An 18,032-nucleotide genomic window follows, 5' to 3' on the forward strand; every position below is an offset into this window, starting at 1 on the left:
CAGCCCTGGTCCCCCAGCCTGTCTTAAGCTCTGCTGTCCCAGCTCTCCCTCCTCATTCCCCAACTGCCTGGGCCACCTCACATCCTCCAAGCACCCATCTCACCAGTCACAGCTTTGCAGCTATGGGGGTCACCTCCACGCGGGGCATAGCCCTCTACACACAGACACTTGTAGCTGCCATGGGTGTTGATACAGCGCTGGCTACAGGGGAAGGTGGTACTGCACTCATCCACGTCAGCACACGTCCGGCCATCATCCTTCAGCCGGAAGCCAGGGCGACAGCGGCACTGTGGGCACAGGAGACTCAGGCTCAGGATGTGGCAGAGGTCTGGGCCTCCCCGTAAGGAGACCCACAGTCAGAAGTCCTCTTGACTTGCCCTTGCCACAGGGAGGCAGACAGCACACAAGTACTGACCCACCCTGCCAGAGGTTGTGCCCTGGATGTCTCTCTATCAAGACTGATGCCTGGGCCTCCCCCAGGGTGTCTGGTGAGCAGCACTGGACAGAGTTGTGCATGATTCCCTGAAGTGCTTTCTTCACTTGGCTGTCCTCCTGTCTTGGCAGCTGCTCCTCCTCAGTTCCCTCTGCTGGTTCCTCTCACCTCCCTCCCCTCAGTGTCATTCGGCACAGGCTCAGGCCTTGGACCTCCACTTTGCCATCGACACTTCCTTGGGGATCTGATGAGGCTCATGGATTTAAATAGCATCTGTAGGCTGACAGCACTCCCTCCAGGCTGGCTTCTCCCTTGAACTCCCTGGACTGTGTTATCTGTTGCCTACTTGACATCCTCTCTCTTCTCTCACAGCTCTTATCTTATCTGTCAGCAAATCCTGCTCACTGCACCTTCCAGGAAGATGGAGAACCACCCAAGCAGAGGCTTCTGTCTGTTCACTGCTGCATCCCCAGAGCCTGGGACACTGGCTAGCGGAGTGGGTACTCAATAAACACTCAATGGATGATGAATTGGATGATGAATGAATAGATGAGGAGGTGGAACAAGCAGCTCTGGTCAGGTCTGGGGGTGTGGAAGCCCCAGCTGGGGGCTGGGCATACCTTGAAGCCAATCTTGAGGTCCTCACAGTCCTGGCTGCAGCCACTGAGCTTGCGGCTGAGACACTCGTTGACGTGGCAACCACGTTCGTCTGAGCCATCGCCACAGTCGTCCTGGCCATTGCAGAGCAGTGATTCAGCCACACAGCGCCCACTGCTGCACAGGAACTGTGATGAGGCATTGCACTTGTGCTCTGTGGTGGGTAGAGGTTGCGGGTCAGTGAATCACAGGCATCCAGGGAAAGGGAGAGAGAGAGGGGTGCCCCACACTGGGCCCACCTGGGCTGGTGCAGTGTGGATTCTTGGGGGCTTCATCACTCTGGTCGTGACAGTCATTCTCGCCATCACACTCCCACTGGCGGGAGCTCAGACAGCGACCATTGGCGCAGCGGAACTCATTGGGGCCACAGGTTGGGTACTCTGGGGAGGAAAGTGGGGGACAATGAAGCTGGTTCACTGGGTACAGTCCAAGCACAACCCAGAGTAGTGCCCAGCCTCTACCTCAACCCCAGGGCTTACCACACTCAAGGGACTCATCAGAGCCATCTGCACAGTCACGGTCGTGGTCACACACAAAGTGCTTGGGGATGCACTGGCGGTTCTGACACATGAACTCACGGTCGTCACAGGTGCTGTTGTATACTGCAGACAGAGGCAGAGGGCCCCTCAGTCCTGCCCCACCAACTGATGGCTATCCCCCACCCCTGACTCTCCTGTGGTTTGAGTAGTAGAATGGGCAGAGTGCTGGGCAGGGAGTCTGGATCCCTGAGCTGTAGCTATGGCTCTGCCACTGACCGACTGCAGGACTCTTGCTCAAGCACTTTCTCTCCTGTATCTCAGTTTCCCCCATTTGCAAAGTAAAACCATGGCCATTGGCTGCCCACCCACACCTCATGATTCCTGTCACTCACGGCAGCCAGCTGCAATGCTCTCATCCGCACCGTCGGCACAGTCCTTGTCACCATCACAGAGCCAGCGCTCAGGGACGCACACATGGGTACCAGGGCAGGAGAAAGAGGAGGGACCGCACGTCTTGCCTTCTGTGGGGGCAGGGAGCCACTGAGGGACTGAGGGGCAGGCAGCTGCAGGGCCATGCCCCACAGCTGTGTGGGGCCCCTCTGCAGGGTGTGTGTGGGGGTGGGGCACATCCTTCCCAACCTGATCCCAGCTACTGCTCACCACAGTGAGCTGCCTCGTCTGAGCCATCCCCACAGTCATCGCTGCCATCACAGAGCCACTGTTTGGAGATGCAGCGATGGTTCTGGCACTCAAACTGGGCCTCTGAGCAGAACTTGTCTGGGATAGGAAGAGAATGCAGTTAGATGGCTGGAGGGGAGGGGAGGATGGTGCTCAGTTGGGCAGATGCCATGGGAAGGACAGAAGAGATGCCCACAGCAGCCCTGTGTGTGGGGCTCAACATGAGACGGAGAGATGGTCCATTTCTGAGCCTGAGGGTCAGGTGTTGGGGGGTATGGCAGAAGGCCCTGGGTGCTCTTCTCCAAGGAGGACTAAGAGGTGGGGCATGGGCACAGCCTTGGTGGTAGGTTGAAACCCCAGCCGGCAGATGCTTTGGCTCCTACTTTGTGAGCAGGGTACTGTGGTCACTCACTGCAGTGGGTCTCGTCCTCGCCATGTTCACAGTCATCTTCCTTGTCACATGTCCAGCTCATAGGGATGCAGCGTCCACTGGGGCAGGCAAAATAATTGAGAGGGCATCTGGGGCGCTTTACACCTGCAGAGCGAGGGAGGTGTGAAGACACTGCTAGCCACAGGGGCTGCCGTCTACCACCCAGCTGCCACTAGCTAACCTGGACAGTCACGCTCGTCGCTGTAGTCCCCACAGTCATTGGCGCCATCGCACACCCAGCTGGGCGCATAGCACAGGGAGGTCCGCTCACAGGGTTGGAAGAGCACACCCTTCACACCCAGGCGGAAGTAGCTGCTGCAGTCGGTGGCACCTGATGGAGAGTGATGAAGGGTCCTCCTAAAACACCTTCCTAGCTGCTGGCCCCCCAGCGCCTTCATGTATTTCAGAAAGCTGGAATGCTGTCCACGTTGACAACTCACCGCCCCGCTCCCTGAATCCCAGGGAGTCCAGGAGCAGGAAGGGCAGAGGAATGCCAAGAGGACATAGGGCAGGGGAGACCAATGGGCTGAGGCTCCAGGAGGGACTGGTGGGACGTTACTCACTGCAGTTCATCTCATCTGAGGCGTCTTCACAGTCCACGAACTGGTTGCAGCGGCTGGAGTTCCCAATGCAGGTCCCATCCCGGCAGCGGAATTCGCCCACACCACAGGCAGTCTCTAGAACAGCGCCACCCAGTACTGTCAGGTCAGAGTCCCCTCCAGGGGGGCCAGGAGGACCTAGGACAGAGCTCCTGGCCCAAAGCATCTGTTCAGCCTGTCTTCAGAGTGCCTTGAACTAGATGCCCAGGGCCTGGGAACAAAAGCTCTGCCAGGGCAAGGGTGAGGTCTGGGGCTGGGGCTGGGGTTTCGGGGGGCGGGTCCCACTTACTATTACAGGGAATCTCATCAGAACCATCCCCACAGTCGTCTGCCCCATTGCACCACAGCATGTTGGACACACAGCGCCCGTTGTTGCACTGACGGAATGTCTTCTTGCAGCGGCGGGAGTCTGCAGAAGGGGGAGTGTCACAGTAGGCTGGGGAAAGGCTACCTCTATGACTGTGAGCATAAGTTCACTGCCAGCTATAAGCTCCGTCCAGGCCAATGGTGCTTCTGCCCTTATGAGCTCCCAGAATTCCTTCTCAAACCATGGAATTGGGTCACAACACTGACCAGGGGCCTGGGGGAGGAGGACCAGGGCCCTGGGCCTGGGAGTGGAGGGGCTGGTGTGGGCTCCTTACTGCAGTAGGACGGCTTCTCATCAGACTTGTCCTTGCAGTGGGAGACACCGTCGCACGTGAGGCTGAAGTTGATGCACTCGCCATTGGCACACTCGAACTCATCTTGGGCTCGGCAAGAGGAATTCACCGCTGGGGAGGAAGGTGGGGGAGCTTCATAAGTCAGGGCCCCTGCCTGAATGCCCATATCCCTCTCCCCTGCAGACTGGGGTCATTGTCAGAGCCTCCTTGGCAAAAGAGCCTCTGGGCCTGGGCTGGAGAGTCTGGGAGATGATCCCCCATGGGCTCATGACCCCAGCAGCTCCTTTCTCAGCCCCTCTTCACTCACTCACCGCGGCAGGTGAGGTCCTCCTGGAGGATTCGGCCTCCTCGGCAGGAGCAGTTAACATGGCCTTGGTGGGTGAGCAGGCACAGGTCCTGGCAGCCCCCGTTGTTGATGCGGCAAGGAGAGAGTTCACCTGAGCAGGGACAGGTGAGCACAAGCTTCAGAATGTGCTCTGCTGCACACACACCCAAGGTTCCCCACTCAGCCCCGGAGCCTCCTAGCACTGCAGTTCACAGTAGGGGGCGCAGCTGCCTTGGGAAGCCAGGAAGGGATGTTGGGATGGTGAGGTGCCGATGTATGTGCTCCTAGTTGGGGCACTCTGGGCTTTGAGGTGCATCTCAGGGTGATTCTCATCCAAGGAGCCTTGAGATCACATGTACAGTGGTGGTCCCAGGGCATGTGTGAGGAGCAGGTGAGAAGCCTGGGAAAGCTGTGAATCTGGGTGAGACACCTGGTCAGCATGGGCATGCGCATATGCATGCACAGGCTGAGGGTGGGTATAGGCAGCACCTAGCATGCCTAGTACTGACGGAATATCTACAGTACACCACGTCCTGTAGTGTATGGTGGCTCTGGGTGGAGGCAATGACCAGGGCACGTGGTGGGCTGTCCAAGGATGTAGATGAGACCTGGGGAGGTGTGGGTGATTTGTGTGTGTGCACACATGCTTTAAATAAGATGGGCCTAGGAGTGTGCAGGTTTGTGTATGTGTGTGCACAGATGTCTTGAGGGGTCTGGACTAGAGGATTGCTAAATGCTTTAGAATTTCTTGAGGGCAAAGGTATGTACAAATGTGTTTGTACAATGGAGGCCTCAGGAAATCAAGACCAGGTTGTAGTGTGTGTATAGGCACAGTGAGAGTAAGGCTGGTGAGGGTGGCCCTACTCACAGCTGTTGGTGTCGTTGGCCACGGCGATGATGCCCATGGGCTGTTGGGGGATGTCCACACGCAGCAGCTTCATGTCGCTGCCCACATATTTGTTGGCCCGCTGCACTGCCCGCCGTACCCAGTCGGTCCAGAAGATGTGCTCCCCATACACAGCCAACCCGAAAGGGTGGACTGGCTCTGACTTCAGGATCACCTATGGAGACCACAGCTTCACTGTCACAGTGTGGCTCAGGCCTCTTATCTGACTCTGCCTCTGGGCTGGCAGGAGGGACAGGAGGGCCTGGGAAACCACAGAACAGGAAGGACCTGTGGAGGCATCCTGCCATCTCCCTTGTCTAACTGATGAGGAAACCAGGCTCTGACAGGGCTCATGAGGGCTGTCCAGGGCCAGGACCCAGTGGGACTTCTCATCTCTTCCTGTTCTTCCCACTGTGAAGCACACCTGCTTTTCTGATGCTCTGTGACTGGCAGACTGGCTATCCCCTGACCCTGGCCTCCCCCTGTGCTGTCCGCCTGCCCACCCTGTAGACTCACATAGCGGTGGGAGCCGTCATACTCGCACCGCTCAATCTTGTCCAGGGTGGCATCGGAGAAATAGAGCTTCTCTGCACGGTGGTCGATTGCCAGGCCATTTGGTGTGCGGATGTCTTTCTCAATGAGAGTCAAGACATTGGCTCCAGACAGGGCTGCCCGCATGATGCTTGGGTGTTGCTCATTCCAGTTGGTCCAGAACATCAGACTGGGGGGAAGAGGAACACAGGGCTCAAAGAGTCTACCTTGGAGAGCATGGGCCAGCTGTGAAGACAACTAGAACCCAGGGGCTAGTCAGGGAATACACCAAACCGCAGGGCATGGGAACCTCAGCCATGGAAGCCAACATAACCCTGATGTCTGGGAAGCGCCTGGCTACTACTCACACAATTCACCCACTACATGGTCAGGTCTGATTTATGGTGTGTAGGTGTGTGTACACACATAGGCACACTACAGTGTCTCTGACATGACTGTCTGAATTTACTGAGATGAGAAATCATGTAGCCAAGTGAGTCAGGAACTCAGGTTCCAATCCTGGCTCCACCCCTCACTAGGTAGGTGCCCTTAGGCAACTTACTTCACCACCATGTGCCTCAGTTTCCTGAGGCTGCAGGGGCCATTTAACATAACAGTGTGACAGTGTAGTTCATATGTATTGGGTGGTGAGTCCTGGGCTTTTGTTCTCCTAGATTCACACTCACTTGGGCCTGGGCTGTGTAGGGGAACCAGTACTTTCCAGTGGTGCTCAGACAACCCTTATACACACTGGACTCGGAGAACCACCCAAGGACACAAAAGCCAGTTATGTCATTGAATTCTCCAGTAGGACCTGTCTTTGCCCCCTCCCGCCTTGGCCTAGTTACTGCTCTTATCACACAGCTGGGGGACTCATCTCTTTGAATCTCTCTAGTCTCACTCTTCTTACTACCCCCAACTAAGTCCCCCACCACAACTGAACTATTGCCTTCTCTGCTAGGGCCATGGAGGAAAACTATGCTTCTTGTCCATCAGGGAGCTGAGCTGCTCCTGAGTCTCTGTGAGCTCATGAGGACAAGGCTGCAATTGTAAAGGCCTCATCCTGGAGAAGGGCCAGGGGTTCTTGATGACCATGGAATCAGGATAGGAGTTTGGAGAGAGGTACCATCTCCCTCCAGCTTGTCCAGAGAAAATGGGTGTCCCGGGACAGCAGCTAGAGTCCCCTCCTTGCCTTGTGAGAGCTGACTTGACTTGTCCCCACCAGGGACTTTCACACCCTCAGATCCAGCCCAGGTCACATTCACAGTGGGAGGTGGCTTTCCTCCTGTAGTCAACAAACTTGCATGTGTGGGGTTATGGGTGACACCACGGTGGCTTCTAAGTTTGGTAAAGTTGCTCCATGGGAAGGTACAGTGGGAGCAGAGGAAGGCTTTCCTGGGACAAGCACTCAGCAGCCAGGAATATGGCAGACCTTCTACCCATCTGACTGTGAGTTTCCCAGGCCCTCTAGTGCCCCAATGCCAGCTTCCAGGCAGCCTTGGTAAGAAGGCAGGGTCATCTGAGCCTCTGCTCACATCTGCCCCTCCGTCTGTTCCATACAGCTCCTTCCAGCTCCCCCAAAGTGCCTGCTCCTTCTAGCCAAGAAAGGCCCCCAAGATAGCCCTGCCCTGTCTCCTTGTGTACCTTGTGCCCTTCCCCAGCTTCAGTGTACTTCAGCCATCGCTCAGACTAGGGCTTAGAACGGCCTCTGTGATAACATGCTCCCTGACATCCAGTCAAGGGCACGCCCTGGGCACACAGTCAAAAAGCTCCCTGCCACCTCGACTCAGTAGAACTAGACACACCTGAGGCAGGGCTCCAACTCTCTTGTTCCCTACTGAGTCCTCAGCACATCCCTAGTTCTCTGGAGCCACTTGCTCAGTGAACAACAGAACTGACTGGGGTGAGAGGAAAGGAACTTGGTGGGTAACCATAGGGACCTTCCCCTGGGATGGGGGTGGGATGCAGGCCAGGGAGCCCAGCATGATGGTCCCTTCAAGGAGGCTCCAGGCCTATGAAGGACAGGCCCTGTGGCCAGCCCCAGACAGGTGGGGTCACCAAGGGTCATGGCAGGGAAGCCTGGATCTTCGTCATCAGTCATGTCCCTACAAGCCAGACATGCTGAGGCAGGAGGGAACAGAGGGCCCTTGTGCTGGGTCAGCTGTGCCAGGCAGGCTGGGCTGGGGCTGGATTAGAATTACATCAGGGTGAGGAATCTCAGTTCAGTACACTCACCGTTTCTATGTAGTGGCTTTTGGGTTTTGTTTGTCCCTTAGTTTCCTAGTAAAGCTTTTTGAAAACATTCCAAATGCTTCTGAATCAGGGAAAAAAGTGTCCACATGTGGGCCAGGATTGCCATGGTGCAGGGTGGGTCATGAGAGGCCCACACAGTGGGGTGAGGGCTGTGCCTGCAGGAGCACAGAGCAAGACCCCAGGTAGACCCTGGGGAACTGGGGAGCATCCACCCATAGGAGGTTTTCTTCAAGTTCTTTCTGGCTTACCCTCTTGCCTTCCTTGCAACCCGATCCCAGCTTCCTGGTCTGCCAATACCCTGAAGAACTGCGGAGGTCCCCTTGCTGTCCTTCCCTGCCTTTAGCTTTCCCTCACCTAGGCTTTGACTCAAAAGGCCTTTCCCTATGCAGGCTTTGACTTTCCCACTTTCAGGTCCTGAGCCGAGCACAGCCTCCATGATGCCTCTCAGTCCCTGTGACAGCCCTGTGCTGCTGCCATTGCTGCCCATGAATAGGACTGCTCTGCCCAGCTAGGGGGCATGAACAACAGGCTCAGCCTATGGATTTCACATTCCTGGGGTTCAGTGAACATTCTTCTTTTTTTTTTTTTTGGTAATGGGGGTTGAACCCAGGGGTGCTTAACCATTGCGCTACATTACATTCCCAGCCCTTATTAATATTTTATTTAGAGACAGGGTCTCTAAGTTGCTTAGGACCTCACTAAGTTGCTGAGGCTGGCTTTGAACTTGTGATTCTCCTGCCTCGACCTCCCAAATTGCTAGGATTACAAGGCGTTCGCCACTGTGCCTGGCTCAGTGAACATTCTCTACCTGAAGTTTTGAGTCCTAGAGCACTAGAGGACCTACTCTGTGCCTTGAACTTAGCTGTCTGACGAGTGAATCGATCACAAAAGCCAAAGTGTCCTCCACGACTCTGACCTTCCCTTTGGTTCCAGCACCTGAGTATTATCCTTTACTATATCACAGATGAGGAAACAAGCTCAGTGAGGTTATGCAGCTCACCTGAAGCTACACAGCAGAGAAGGGTGAAACCTGGGTTGCTGCCCACCTCTACAACTCCTCCATCCCCAACCTGGGGCTACCTGAAGCAGTTTTTGCTGCCCCCTCAGCCCACCTCTCCCAATCCCCAGGCCTGGCAGCTCACTTCTGGCATTCATCCAGCACGAAGGCCCGTGGGTGGTCGTCTCCAGACATGGTGATAACTGTCTCTCGCTCAAAAGCCCCTGGACGAGTCTGGTCCACTGTGTGGCGGGTGATGGTAGATGTTGTGTAGCTTGTCCAGTAGAGAGTGTCCCAGCCACGGTGATAGGCTAGGCCTTCCACAGAGCCCACGTCTGTAAAGAGACAGGAGCAGCCACGGTAGGGAGTGGGCCAAAGAGCAGAGCCAGAGGGGAGCCTGGGCAGGAGCTAAGGCCAATGGCCTGAGGCACCTGTTCTCTGGCTGGAAGGGGGAGTATGGGGAGTATAGGGTGTACGGAGCAGCACAGAGACTTTGGTGCCCCAAGTACCAAAGTACCTTGACTCTTATCTTAGTATCTTGACTCTTCCTGGACCACCTTACCATCACCCATTCAAGTGATCCACGGCCTACCTGCCTAACCCTTCTTGCTATCAGCCCACTCTTGGGCAACTTGGCTTATGTGTGCTCACACTTTTCAAGAGCTACCGATTCTGCCCACTGGGGTGCAGACCTAAATGTGGACCTCAATAACTTGACTCCTGCTTGGGCTGGAGTGGGGAGCTTCCTATTTCAAAAGACCTGAACTGAATCGTTTGGTAAAGGAGACATCTTAAACTACATGCACTATGAGAGACAGAGCCGAATGGTGGTACTGAAGGAAGACTCAGGGTTAGTGGCTTCCAGCTGTACGACAGAGCAGCTGCCAAAAGGCTGTGCTGCATTGTAGTCCCAACACCCTGGAGGGAGGGGCGGTTCTACCCATCTCTCTGATCAAGCCATGATTTCAGAGTGTTGAGTTTAGCTTTGGACACTTTTTTTCCCCCCTCTGGTGCTGGAGATAAAACCCAGGGCTTTGTGCATGCTTAGCACACACTCTACCACTAAGCCATACTCCAGTTACACCCACATGCCTGTTTACAGACATGTGGACAGGACTTCATGATACAGAAGATGTCCCAGCGAGAACAGGTTTGCTCTGCTGTATACAAAGCACCTCATTCAGCTCCTAGCAGATCTTTATGGACCAACTAAATGAAGGAATGAATAAATGAATCAAAAGGACTGAGCTAACCAGCCTGCAGCAGAGAAAATGTAGTGGGGCAACATAGCAGTTTCCAAAGAGCTAAAAGTCTGTCATAGTAGGACAGTCCTATGGGTGTAACCACCCTTGAGCATGACTTCTCTGTGCCGAGCTAAGCTTTCACATGTAGCATCTCTGGGATCCTGTCTCCCATCAGGTGAGAAAGCTAGGGCTTGGTGAGAGTGAGAAGCTTTTCCAAGCTACTGAAATGTTAAGGGACTGGAGCTGCACCTTGGCCCGAGTCTGCAGCCTATGGTTTGCATACTGGGCTCTGCTAGGAGAATATTGTGGGCAGCCTATGGGCAGAATTAGGCCCCAAGGGAGCCACCTGACTCCAGATAAGGAGAAACTTTGAAGTAACTACAACAACACAGTGATCCAACTGGTTCTTAGCTAGGGACCTACAGCAGGTAGAATTCAGAGCCAGGGTAGGGTGGGCTGGCTGATATCTGTAAGTCTACACTGACCCTCCCACCCCCACTTCCTGGGAGCACATGGGGTCTGGCTCACTCTCCACAATGGTGGTCCTCCCGGAGCCATCATCGTTGATCTGCTGGATGTTCCCAAAGTGAATATCGCTGAAGAAGATGCGATTAGGGGTGCCTGGGGAGGTGCCTGCTCGGTAGTCGAAGGCCAAGGCGATAACATTCTTCATGTGCTCAGGGTCCTCAAAGGGCTGCACAGGTGCATTGAGGTTGCGCTCATCCGATAGGTGGATGCTCTTGAGGATGGTGCGCTCTGAGTAGAGCAGGTAGCCGGCATATTCACGACAAGATGCCCCATCTTCTGCCAGCATTCCATGGGCACAGGCACAGGCCCGCTGTCCACCACCCCGGTACAGACACAGCTGCTGGCACCCACCATTGGCTACTGCACACACATTGGTGCCTGTGGGGAGAGGGGGTTACAGAGGGCACAGTCCACCTTTTGAAAAGGCTCACTGGTGCCTCTGTCAGCTGAGTCCAGTGGAAATTCCATCCTGCTCATCCTCAGCTCAGATGACCCTCCAGGACCCAGAGCCCAACATCCAGATCTGTCCTGGAGATAAACCTCTCCTTCCAATCCTGGGGTCTTGGGAGTCACTGGTAAGTGCCCCTGTGGGTCAAACCTCTCTCCCAGACCCTCTCACTCCTAGACCTGGCTGTCCTCAATGGACTCTCCTCCCTAGCCTAGGGCCTCAGCCTCACCTTTCTGCCTGTCCCTGTTGAAAACCTTGATGTCTTTAAGCTGCACTCCAATGCCAGTTCGCAGGGGCACAGAATCTGTGGCATTATCTTTGCTCCCGCGCTTGATGGAGCCATTGGCATGAGTCCTGGGGGGAAGGGAAGGGTATGAGCAGGGTGTTGATGGAATCAGGAGGGAGGGAACAGATGAGAGATGGCAAGGCAGAGCCCGCACCTGTCACTCCAGTAGATGAAATCCTCAAACACAGACACTGAAAACATGTCCATGTTGTTGCTGGATAGGACCACCTCACGGTTCTCACCCGTCTCCAGGTCGATGCGCTCAATTTTGTCCATCCGAGCGTCACACCAGTATAGCTTCCCATCCTGTGGGACAGAAGTACCCACCTTGCTTCAGAACCATGTTTCCCTCCAGTTCCCATATCCCAGAACAGTGTGTGGCCTGCACGGAACCCTTAATTTAGCTTTCCCCACTTCATCCAGGTCCTCTGACTTCTGACTTGCCTAAGATGCCACTCTCTAGGTGTCCCTCCACTTCCCACTTCTGAGTGACCCTTCCATCATCCCTAGGGCAGAGAAAACCTATTCTGGGTAGGGGATGGACTAGAAGATTCCATGACTCTCCCTGTTCCATGTCTTCCCCGTGAATGGGGCTCATCACAAGGAGATTCAGAATGGTAGAGCACAGAGCCAGGGGGATCTAGCCCATTAGCTGCAGGGCTGAGTATGGATCCAAACCTGATAGTCCACTGAGATGCCATTGGGCCAGCTGATGCTGACATTGACCAGCACCACTCGTTCTGTGCCATCTAGTCGAGACCGCTCAATACGGGGGTACTGACCCCACTCAGTCCAGAACAAGTACCTGCGGGATAGAGGTGAAAGTGGAAGGTCAGTCCCCAGACCATGCAGGAGAGGGACCTCTTCAGTGACAGTGCCAGACCCAAGCCAGCCTTTCTAGTTCCTCACCCCTTTTCCGGGTGGACAGTGATGGCCCGGGGCTTGTCTAGACCCTGGGAGATGACTACGTAGCGGAAAGAGCCATTGAGCCGGGCGACCTCGATGACATCAAAGCCCTGGTCTGTCCAGTAGATGTTGCCTGAGGAGGAAGTTGGTGGGGCTCAGGGAGATCAGTGGGGACATATTATCTGGTACCCTTCTGCCCTTAGATCCCTATGTAGCTCCCCATTGGCTCCTGCCTACTCCTTTCCCTCTTCTTCTGAGGCCCCATGTTCCCCCCAGTCCTCTGCCCCACCCTGAGTCCCTGTTCTCTCCCACTGCTCACCTGCCATCCAGTCCACTGCAATACCCTCCACACGGCCAATGCCATTGGTTACCACATCCTCGCGCCATGTCTGGTCCCGCTTGGCCCGACTGATGGTGCTCAGGCCCATGTCCACCCAGTAAATGGTGTCATTTTCTGGAAGTAGAGGAGCCAACAGGAGATGCTCAACAAGGCAGGGGCAAGGAAGGGGATCAAAGTCACAGAGTGGGTCAGGGTAGAGGTGGGTAAGTGCTGTAGGCACCTGGTGCTTGGAAGGTGAGGCAGTGGGCAGTGGGGAAGCTCTAGTAAGTTCTCTTCAAGCCAGCGCAGGCAGCCTGTCACTGGGCTTCAGAGTGCACCCCCCCAAAGATCCTGGCCATGTCCCACTCCCCCGCTACCAAACGGCTCACCAGCATGGAAGTCGATGCCAACAGCCAACGAGGTCCCCGACACTGGGACCAGAGCATCTGACTTGTCATTAGGATCCAGGGGAATTCCCCGGATTCCCTCGTGCACAGAGTACAGGAGAAAGGAACCCACACCTGAAACACAAGGACACTTCATGCATGGGCCTTGCTGACATCCTTGAGGCTTGGCTCCTGTCACTCTTAACTTGTTATCTGCATCCTCTTCTGATATTGCCCACAAGCCATGTTCTCTACCCACCATATATACACACTCTGGCATGAGGCCAGGAGCCTGGAGCTTGGTGGGAAAGAGTCACCAGACCAGTAAGTCTGGAGAACAGGGCTCTGCTGGACCTCTAGCTACCACTAGAGGGCAGAAGAGACCCAGCTTTCTCTCCCTGAGCTCTGCCCTCCTCCAACAACCAAACCTACTACCCCTCAAAGGGCCTTAGGGAGAGTCTGGGAGGACTGAACAGAGAATCAGGACTTCAAATTTGTGCTCTACTGACCTTAGTTTCCTCTTTGTCCCGACTCTGCTCTATGCCTAACCCTTTCCCAACTGAAACTCAAACCTTCCTAGCACCTAGCTAGTCTCATTCCCTATACCCACTTCTCAGGAGGCGCCACTTCCAGGCATCACCAAATCATCCCTTGTCTTTATCCTGTGGACACAGTGTAGCCCCAAATGAATCCCTAAGTGGGCCCTGGTTGCTCAGGCTCCATGAAAAAAAAAAAAAAAAGAATGAATGGTTGGTCAAGTGAAAACCTCAGACACTGGAGAGCTTTCTTGAAAAATTCTCAGCACATAAGCATATTCAAGGCTCTGAGAAGTTGTGCAGTAAAAATACACTGTCCAACTTGGTTCAACCCAGCATTTGTTTCTGTAACATCTCACCACATCAAAGAAGGAGGTTCCTGGAAGTACACTTTGGGAAATGCTGTCCTGGGGCAAGCTTGTAAATCAGTTAGCAAGTTCTTGTGAAATGTCTCTCAGTCTCTCTCACCCCTTCCCTTCAATCCAGCTGCTCCGCCCAGACCAGGCCCCAACTCCACATGGGGATTACTCCTAATAGCCTCCTAACTGGTCTAACTGCCTCGGTTTCTCCCTCCCCCATTCTGCGGGCTCTCTGCCACCTGGTTAATCTTTCCCAAACATCACTTTCCAGGCATTACTGGCAGAGAACACATAGGAGACTCGCCCTCCCTCACAGCCTTATCACCAGGACTTCCCACACCCTACCTGCCACTCAGCTCAGGGCCTCTGCACACACCCACTTATTCTCCCGAACTTTGGTTACTTGGCTTTAGCTATACCTCTTGCCTTGTGCATAGCCCTATCTGCTTTTCTTTTTTCTGTGTGTGTGTGTGTGTGTGTGTTTGTATGTGTGTGTATGTGTGTGTGTGTGTTGGGGATTGAACCCAGGGCCTTGTGCAATGCTAAGCACATGCTTTACCACTGAGCTGTATCCTCTTCTTTGAGCCACATACTCCAATCCTATCTGTCCTATAAATCCAGCTCAGAACACACCTTTCTTGCTGGCATCTTCTCAAAAACCTAATGCAGTCATAGCCACTTTATGGTCCAGCTTCCCTGTCATGTTGATCCCATCTTCTGGCTCAGGCTACAGAGCATAGGGACAGGAAGTCCTGTCCCTGTGATTTCCCCACAGCACCCAGCACATGCTTAGTTTTACTAAGTATCTAGCCCAGAAAACCCTTGATAATACATAATGATTACAGTCTTGGCACCAAGGTAAGAAGAGGAAGTCGTAACCACTGTAGGATTGGAGGAGTCAGGGCTGGGGGCCTGGGCCCAGGCAGGGAAGACAGGTTGAGCACTGACCTTCGCAAGCCTGCTGTCCACTCCGGAGGCTGTAGCCGGCTGTGCACATGCAGGAGCGGGTTGTCTCTGATGTGGGCAGGCAGAGCTGGGAGCAGTCACCATTGTTGACACTGCAGGGGTTGCTGCCCTCATGGTCTGGGGAAAGGAGGCAGAAGGAAGAGAGAAGGGTTAGATGGCCCTCCCAGAATCAGCTGCTCAGGGACAGGATGGTCACCACCTTTACCCTGGACCTGGTGGGGTCACCACCCAACTCAACTCTCAGGTCTTCTGACCTCCCCGGCCTGGACCTTGTGACCCGGCTACTATAAACCTATAGGGCACCTTTGTGGGAATGAAGAAAAGGAAACCCTGTGGGTGGTGAGTGGAGCTTAACCCACTTTCATCCCCATTCATCCCCTTTGCCCCACTGTTTTGGCAGGCTGCTCTTGGTGGCAGCTTGAAGCCTCTCTCTGGCTCCCAACCCCCTTGCCGGTGAAGCCTGGATACCAGGGCTCTTGTTCCCTTTGCTCACCCAGCTGGATGCTCTCGTCATAGACCTTCATGTGCATCACCAGTGTGGTGCTGTTCCGCAAGACCACAGACCCTGAGCCATCAGCCTTGTTGCATGTGCCCATCTTCTCTGACACCTGATCTGCCCACCACAGCTTGTCCCCTGAGGTGGCAGGAGGGAATGAGATCCTTAGGGAGGCCCTACACGTAGCTCTCCTGAAGGGCTTGATGTCCTGAAGTCATCAGACCTATCCCATAGGGTGACCCCCAGACCAGCACCCTGTTCCCAACAGATCTGGCCTGGCCAGCCCTGCTCCCATCCATCCCTACTCCCTCCTGGGCCCTCACCCATGATGGCCAGGGCAGTGGCCTTGCCCAGCTGGCTCCGCATGGTCTCAATGATCTCTAAACCACTCCCATCCAAGTTGCAGCGGTTGATGGTGTGGTTCCCCGAGCTGATCCAATACAGCTTGCTTTCAGGGAAGTCGATAGCCAGGCCTGAAAGAGGAAGGTGTCACTGCCAGGGAGCCTGGCACCAGGGTGGACCCAGGGCTGGGAACGGAGTATGTGTAAAGGGCATGTGGTTCTGGTGGGGAGGTTGGTGAGGACAGGCACTAAGATGGGGACTGTTGGGGTAAGGGGAAACTGAGAGACCCTGTGAGCATCTTTAGATGGAGGATTACAGAAGGGCTATAGAGAAAGGGAGGGCCAGCTCGTACCCACAGGGCCCCTCTGGCCACTGAAGAGCAGGGTTCGATTGCTGCCATCCATGTTGGCCATGCTGATGTTGTCGCCATCGGTCCAATAGAGCTTCCTGGAGGAGGATGTCGAGAGGGGAGGGTCACAGTCTTTTCTTTCCTGGCCCCACTCCCAAGCTCCCCACGCCTGGGCCCTGGACTGACCCGCGCAGGGGGTGGACGACCAGGCCATGGGGCTGCTCCAGGCCCTGCACCACTGCGTTCTTGAAGGAGCCATCCAGTCGGGCCACGTTGATCTGCTTCTTGTTGGTATCGTAGCTCGTCCAGAACAGGTTTCGAGATACCCAGTCCACAGCTAGCCCATGGGCATTTGGCAAGTCTGGAGGAATAAGCAGAGGGTTGGTGGTTGGGTATTTTCAGGGCATAGGTCAAGAGGGGAGCTGGAGTGGTTTCTGGAGAACAGGAGCCAGGAAATGTCACATTGGAGCACTGAGAGGAAACAGAATCTGAAAAAGGAATATCAGGATCAAGAAGACCAGTGAGCAGGGGTAGGGGACCAGGGTCAGCAGCTAGGCTAGGGGGGCCACACCCACTAGTGGAGGGGTCAGGGCCAGGACAGAACCTGCAGAAACAACTGTCTCCACGCCTGTGCCATTGATGAAGGCCCGCTTGATGGCTTGTGTTCTCACATCAGACCAGTAAACACGCTGCTCACGGGCGTCATAATCTAGCACTGTGACGTTGTCAATGTCAGGCACCGTGAAGGAGATGATGTAGTTGTAGTAGGGGGCATCCAGGTCTACACCCCGGATTTCCATCTGACGTGCGTACAGCAGAAACTTCTTAAACTCTGTGGGTGTGAGGCCAGTCACTGAGGTGGTCCCCTGCCTCCAGGCTGCCCATCCACCCGATGAGGGTCTGTTCCTCTTGAGGTTCCCTCTGCCCTTGCCTTTGGGGAAGCAGCCCTGTCAGAGGTAGACTCCCGACAGGATTACAGCTTCTTCTCCCAGTGCTTATCACCTGGGCCCCTCCTTCTGAGACCCCTCTTGGCAGGGACTTAACCTTTGCTTAAACCAGGAGTCCTAGGTGCCTTAGACCACCCCTTCAGCCTCAGTTTACTCCTGGTCCTGAGGAAGGGGCTTCCCTACCATAGCAGGTAGTGTTGTCCTTGTGGAGCTTCATGAGGTGGGGACAGGCACAGGAGACAGTCCGGTTGTAGTTGATGAGGCACAGATGGGAGCAGGGGCCCCGGCCCCCATTGGCCTCACATGGATTGGGAGCTGGGGGAAGGGAAGGAAGAAAAGCAGCAAGAATATTTTGTGATTTTTTGGTCCTTACATGGCCTTTCTCAGCCGGACCAGCCCCTCCTTGCCCACTCTCACTCCCTGTTTCAGCATCTGCTGCTGCTAGACCTTCATCTGTTGCTAAAAAACTGGCTAACCCCTGCTGTCCTGACAGACCCCTCCCATCTCATGCCTGAGAGGCCCCAGGCCCCTTACCCATGGGCTGCCGGGAGGGGTGATACACTTGCAGGTCGAAGGGCTGGGTGTTGGTCCTTTGTACCACAGTGACATTGTGGCCGGTCCACTTGTTAGCCTTGGCCAGCGTGTTGGTTCGCCAGTCGGTCCAGTACACCTCCCCCCCATACAGCGTCACTGCAAATGGGTGTGATAGGAACTCGTGTCCCCGAAGCACCTCCATGTGACCGGAGCCGTCGTAACGGGCTGAGTATATGGCATCTGACCTGAGAGTGTGGTCGGGCAGAGTGAGGATGCTGGCTGAGATCACAGCCTTCAGAGCACCCTGCTCAGGGGCACCCCCCCTCCTGTGCCAGGCCCACTGCCCTCCCATAAAAGCACATGAGGGCATAGGAACCATGATGTGGGAATCTGGCAGGTCTAGGTTGCTACTCTCCCATTCCCTAAGGGAACTTTCTGGCTCCCTTCTCCCCAGGCCAG

General features: G+C 55.1%; 1 protein-coding gene across 2 annotated transcripts in view; it reads right to left on the minus strand.

Annotated features, from left to right (window-relative positions):
* Lrp1 (LDL receptor related protein 1) overlaps positions 1-18,032 on the minus strand; it is a 79,738-nt gene that overhangs the window by 15,478 nt on the left and 46,228 nt on the right. For both annotated transcript variants that reach the window (XM_071609742.1, XM_071609743.1), the window contains exons 27-56: positions 17,574-17,818; positions 17,223-17,354; positions 16,697-16,924; positions 16,279-16,453; positions 16,096-16,190; positions 15,725-15,874; positions 15,399-15,539; positions 14,888-15,022; positions 13,048-13,179; positions 12,659-12,793; positions 12,343-12,472; positions 12,112-12,238; positions 11,588-11,739; positions 11,377-11,501; positions 10,700-11,077; positions 9,073-9,262; positions 5,663-5,867; positions 5,129-5,321; positions 4,247-4,372; positions 3,918-4,046; positions 3,566-3,685; positions 3,241-3,354; positions 2,859-3,008; positions 2,660-2,782; positions 2,230-2,346; positions 1,962-2,090; positions 1,570-1,692; positions 1,330-1,470; positions 1,054-1,244; positions 104-287 (exon numbers count right to left, since the gene is read on the minus strand). In XM_071609742.1, coding sequence (XP_071465843.1) covers positions 104-287; positions 1,054-1,244; positions 1,330-1,470; positions 1,570-1,692; positions 1,962-2,090; positions 2,230-2,346; positions 2,660-2,782; positions 2,859-3,008; positions 3,241-3,354; positions 3,566-3,685; positions 3,918-4,046; positions 4,247-4,372; positions 5,129-5,321; positions 5,663-5,867; positions 9,073-9,262; positions 10,700-11,077; positions 11,377-11,501; positions 11,588-11,739; positions 12,112-12,238; positions 12,343-12,472; positions 12,659-12,793; positions 13,048-13,179; positions 14,888-15,022; positions 15,399-15,539; positions 15,725-15,874; positions 16,096-16,190; positions 16,279-16,453; positions 16,697-16,924; positions 17,223-17,354; positions 17,574-17,818 — 4,715 coding nt within the window. The remainder of the gene's footprint in view (positions 1-103; positions 288-1,053; positions 1,245-1,329; positions 1,471-1,569; positions 1,693-1,961; positions 2,091-2,229; positions 2,347-2,659; positions 2,783-2,858; positions 3,009-3,240; positions 3,355-3,565; positions 3,686-3,917; positions 4,047-4,246; positions 4,373-5,128; positions 5,322-5,662; positions 5,868-9,072; positions 9,263-10,699; positions 11,078-11,376; positions 11,502-11,587; positions 11,740-12,111; positions 12,239-12,342; positions 12,473-12,658; positions 12,794-13,047; positions 13,180-14,887; positions 15,023-15,398; positions 15,540-15,724; positions 15,875-16,095; positions 16,191-16,278; positions 16,454-16,696; positions 16,925-17,222; positions 17,355-17,573; positions 17,819-18,032) is intronic.

The sequence above is a fragment of the Marmota flaviventris genome, chromosome 3, assembly GCF_047511675.1.
Source record: "Marmota flaviventris isolate mMarFla1 chromosome 3, mMarFla1.hap1, whole genome shotgun sequence".
Lineage (NCBI taxonomy): Eukaryota > Metazoa > Chordata > Mammalia > Rodentia > Sciuridae > Marmota > Marmota flaviventris.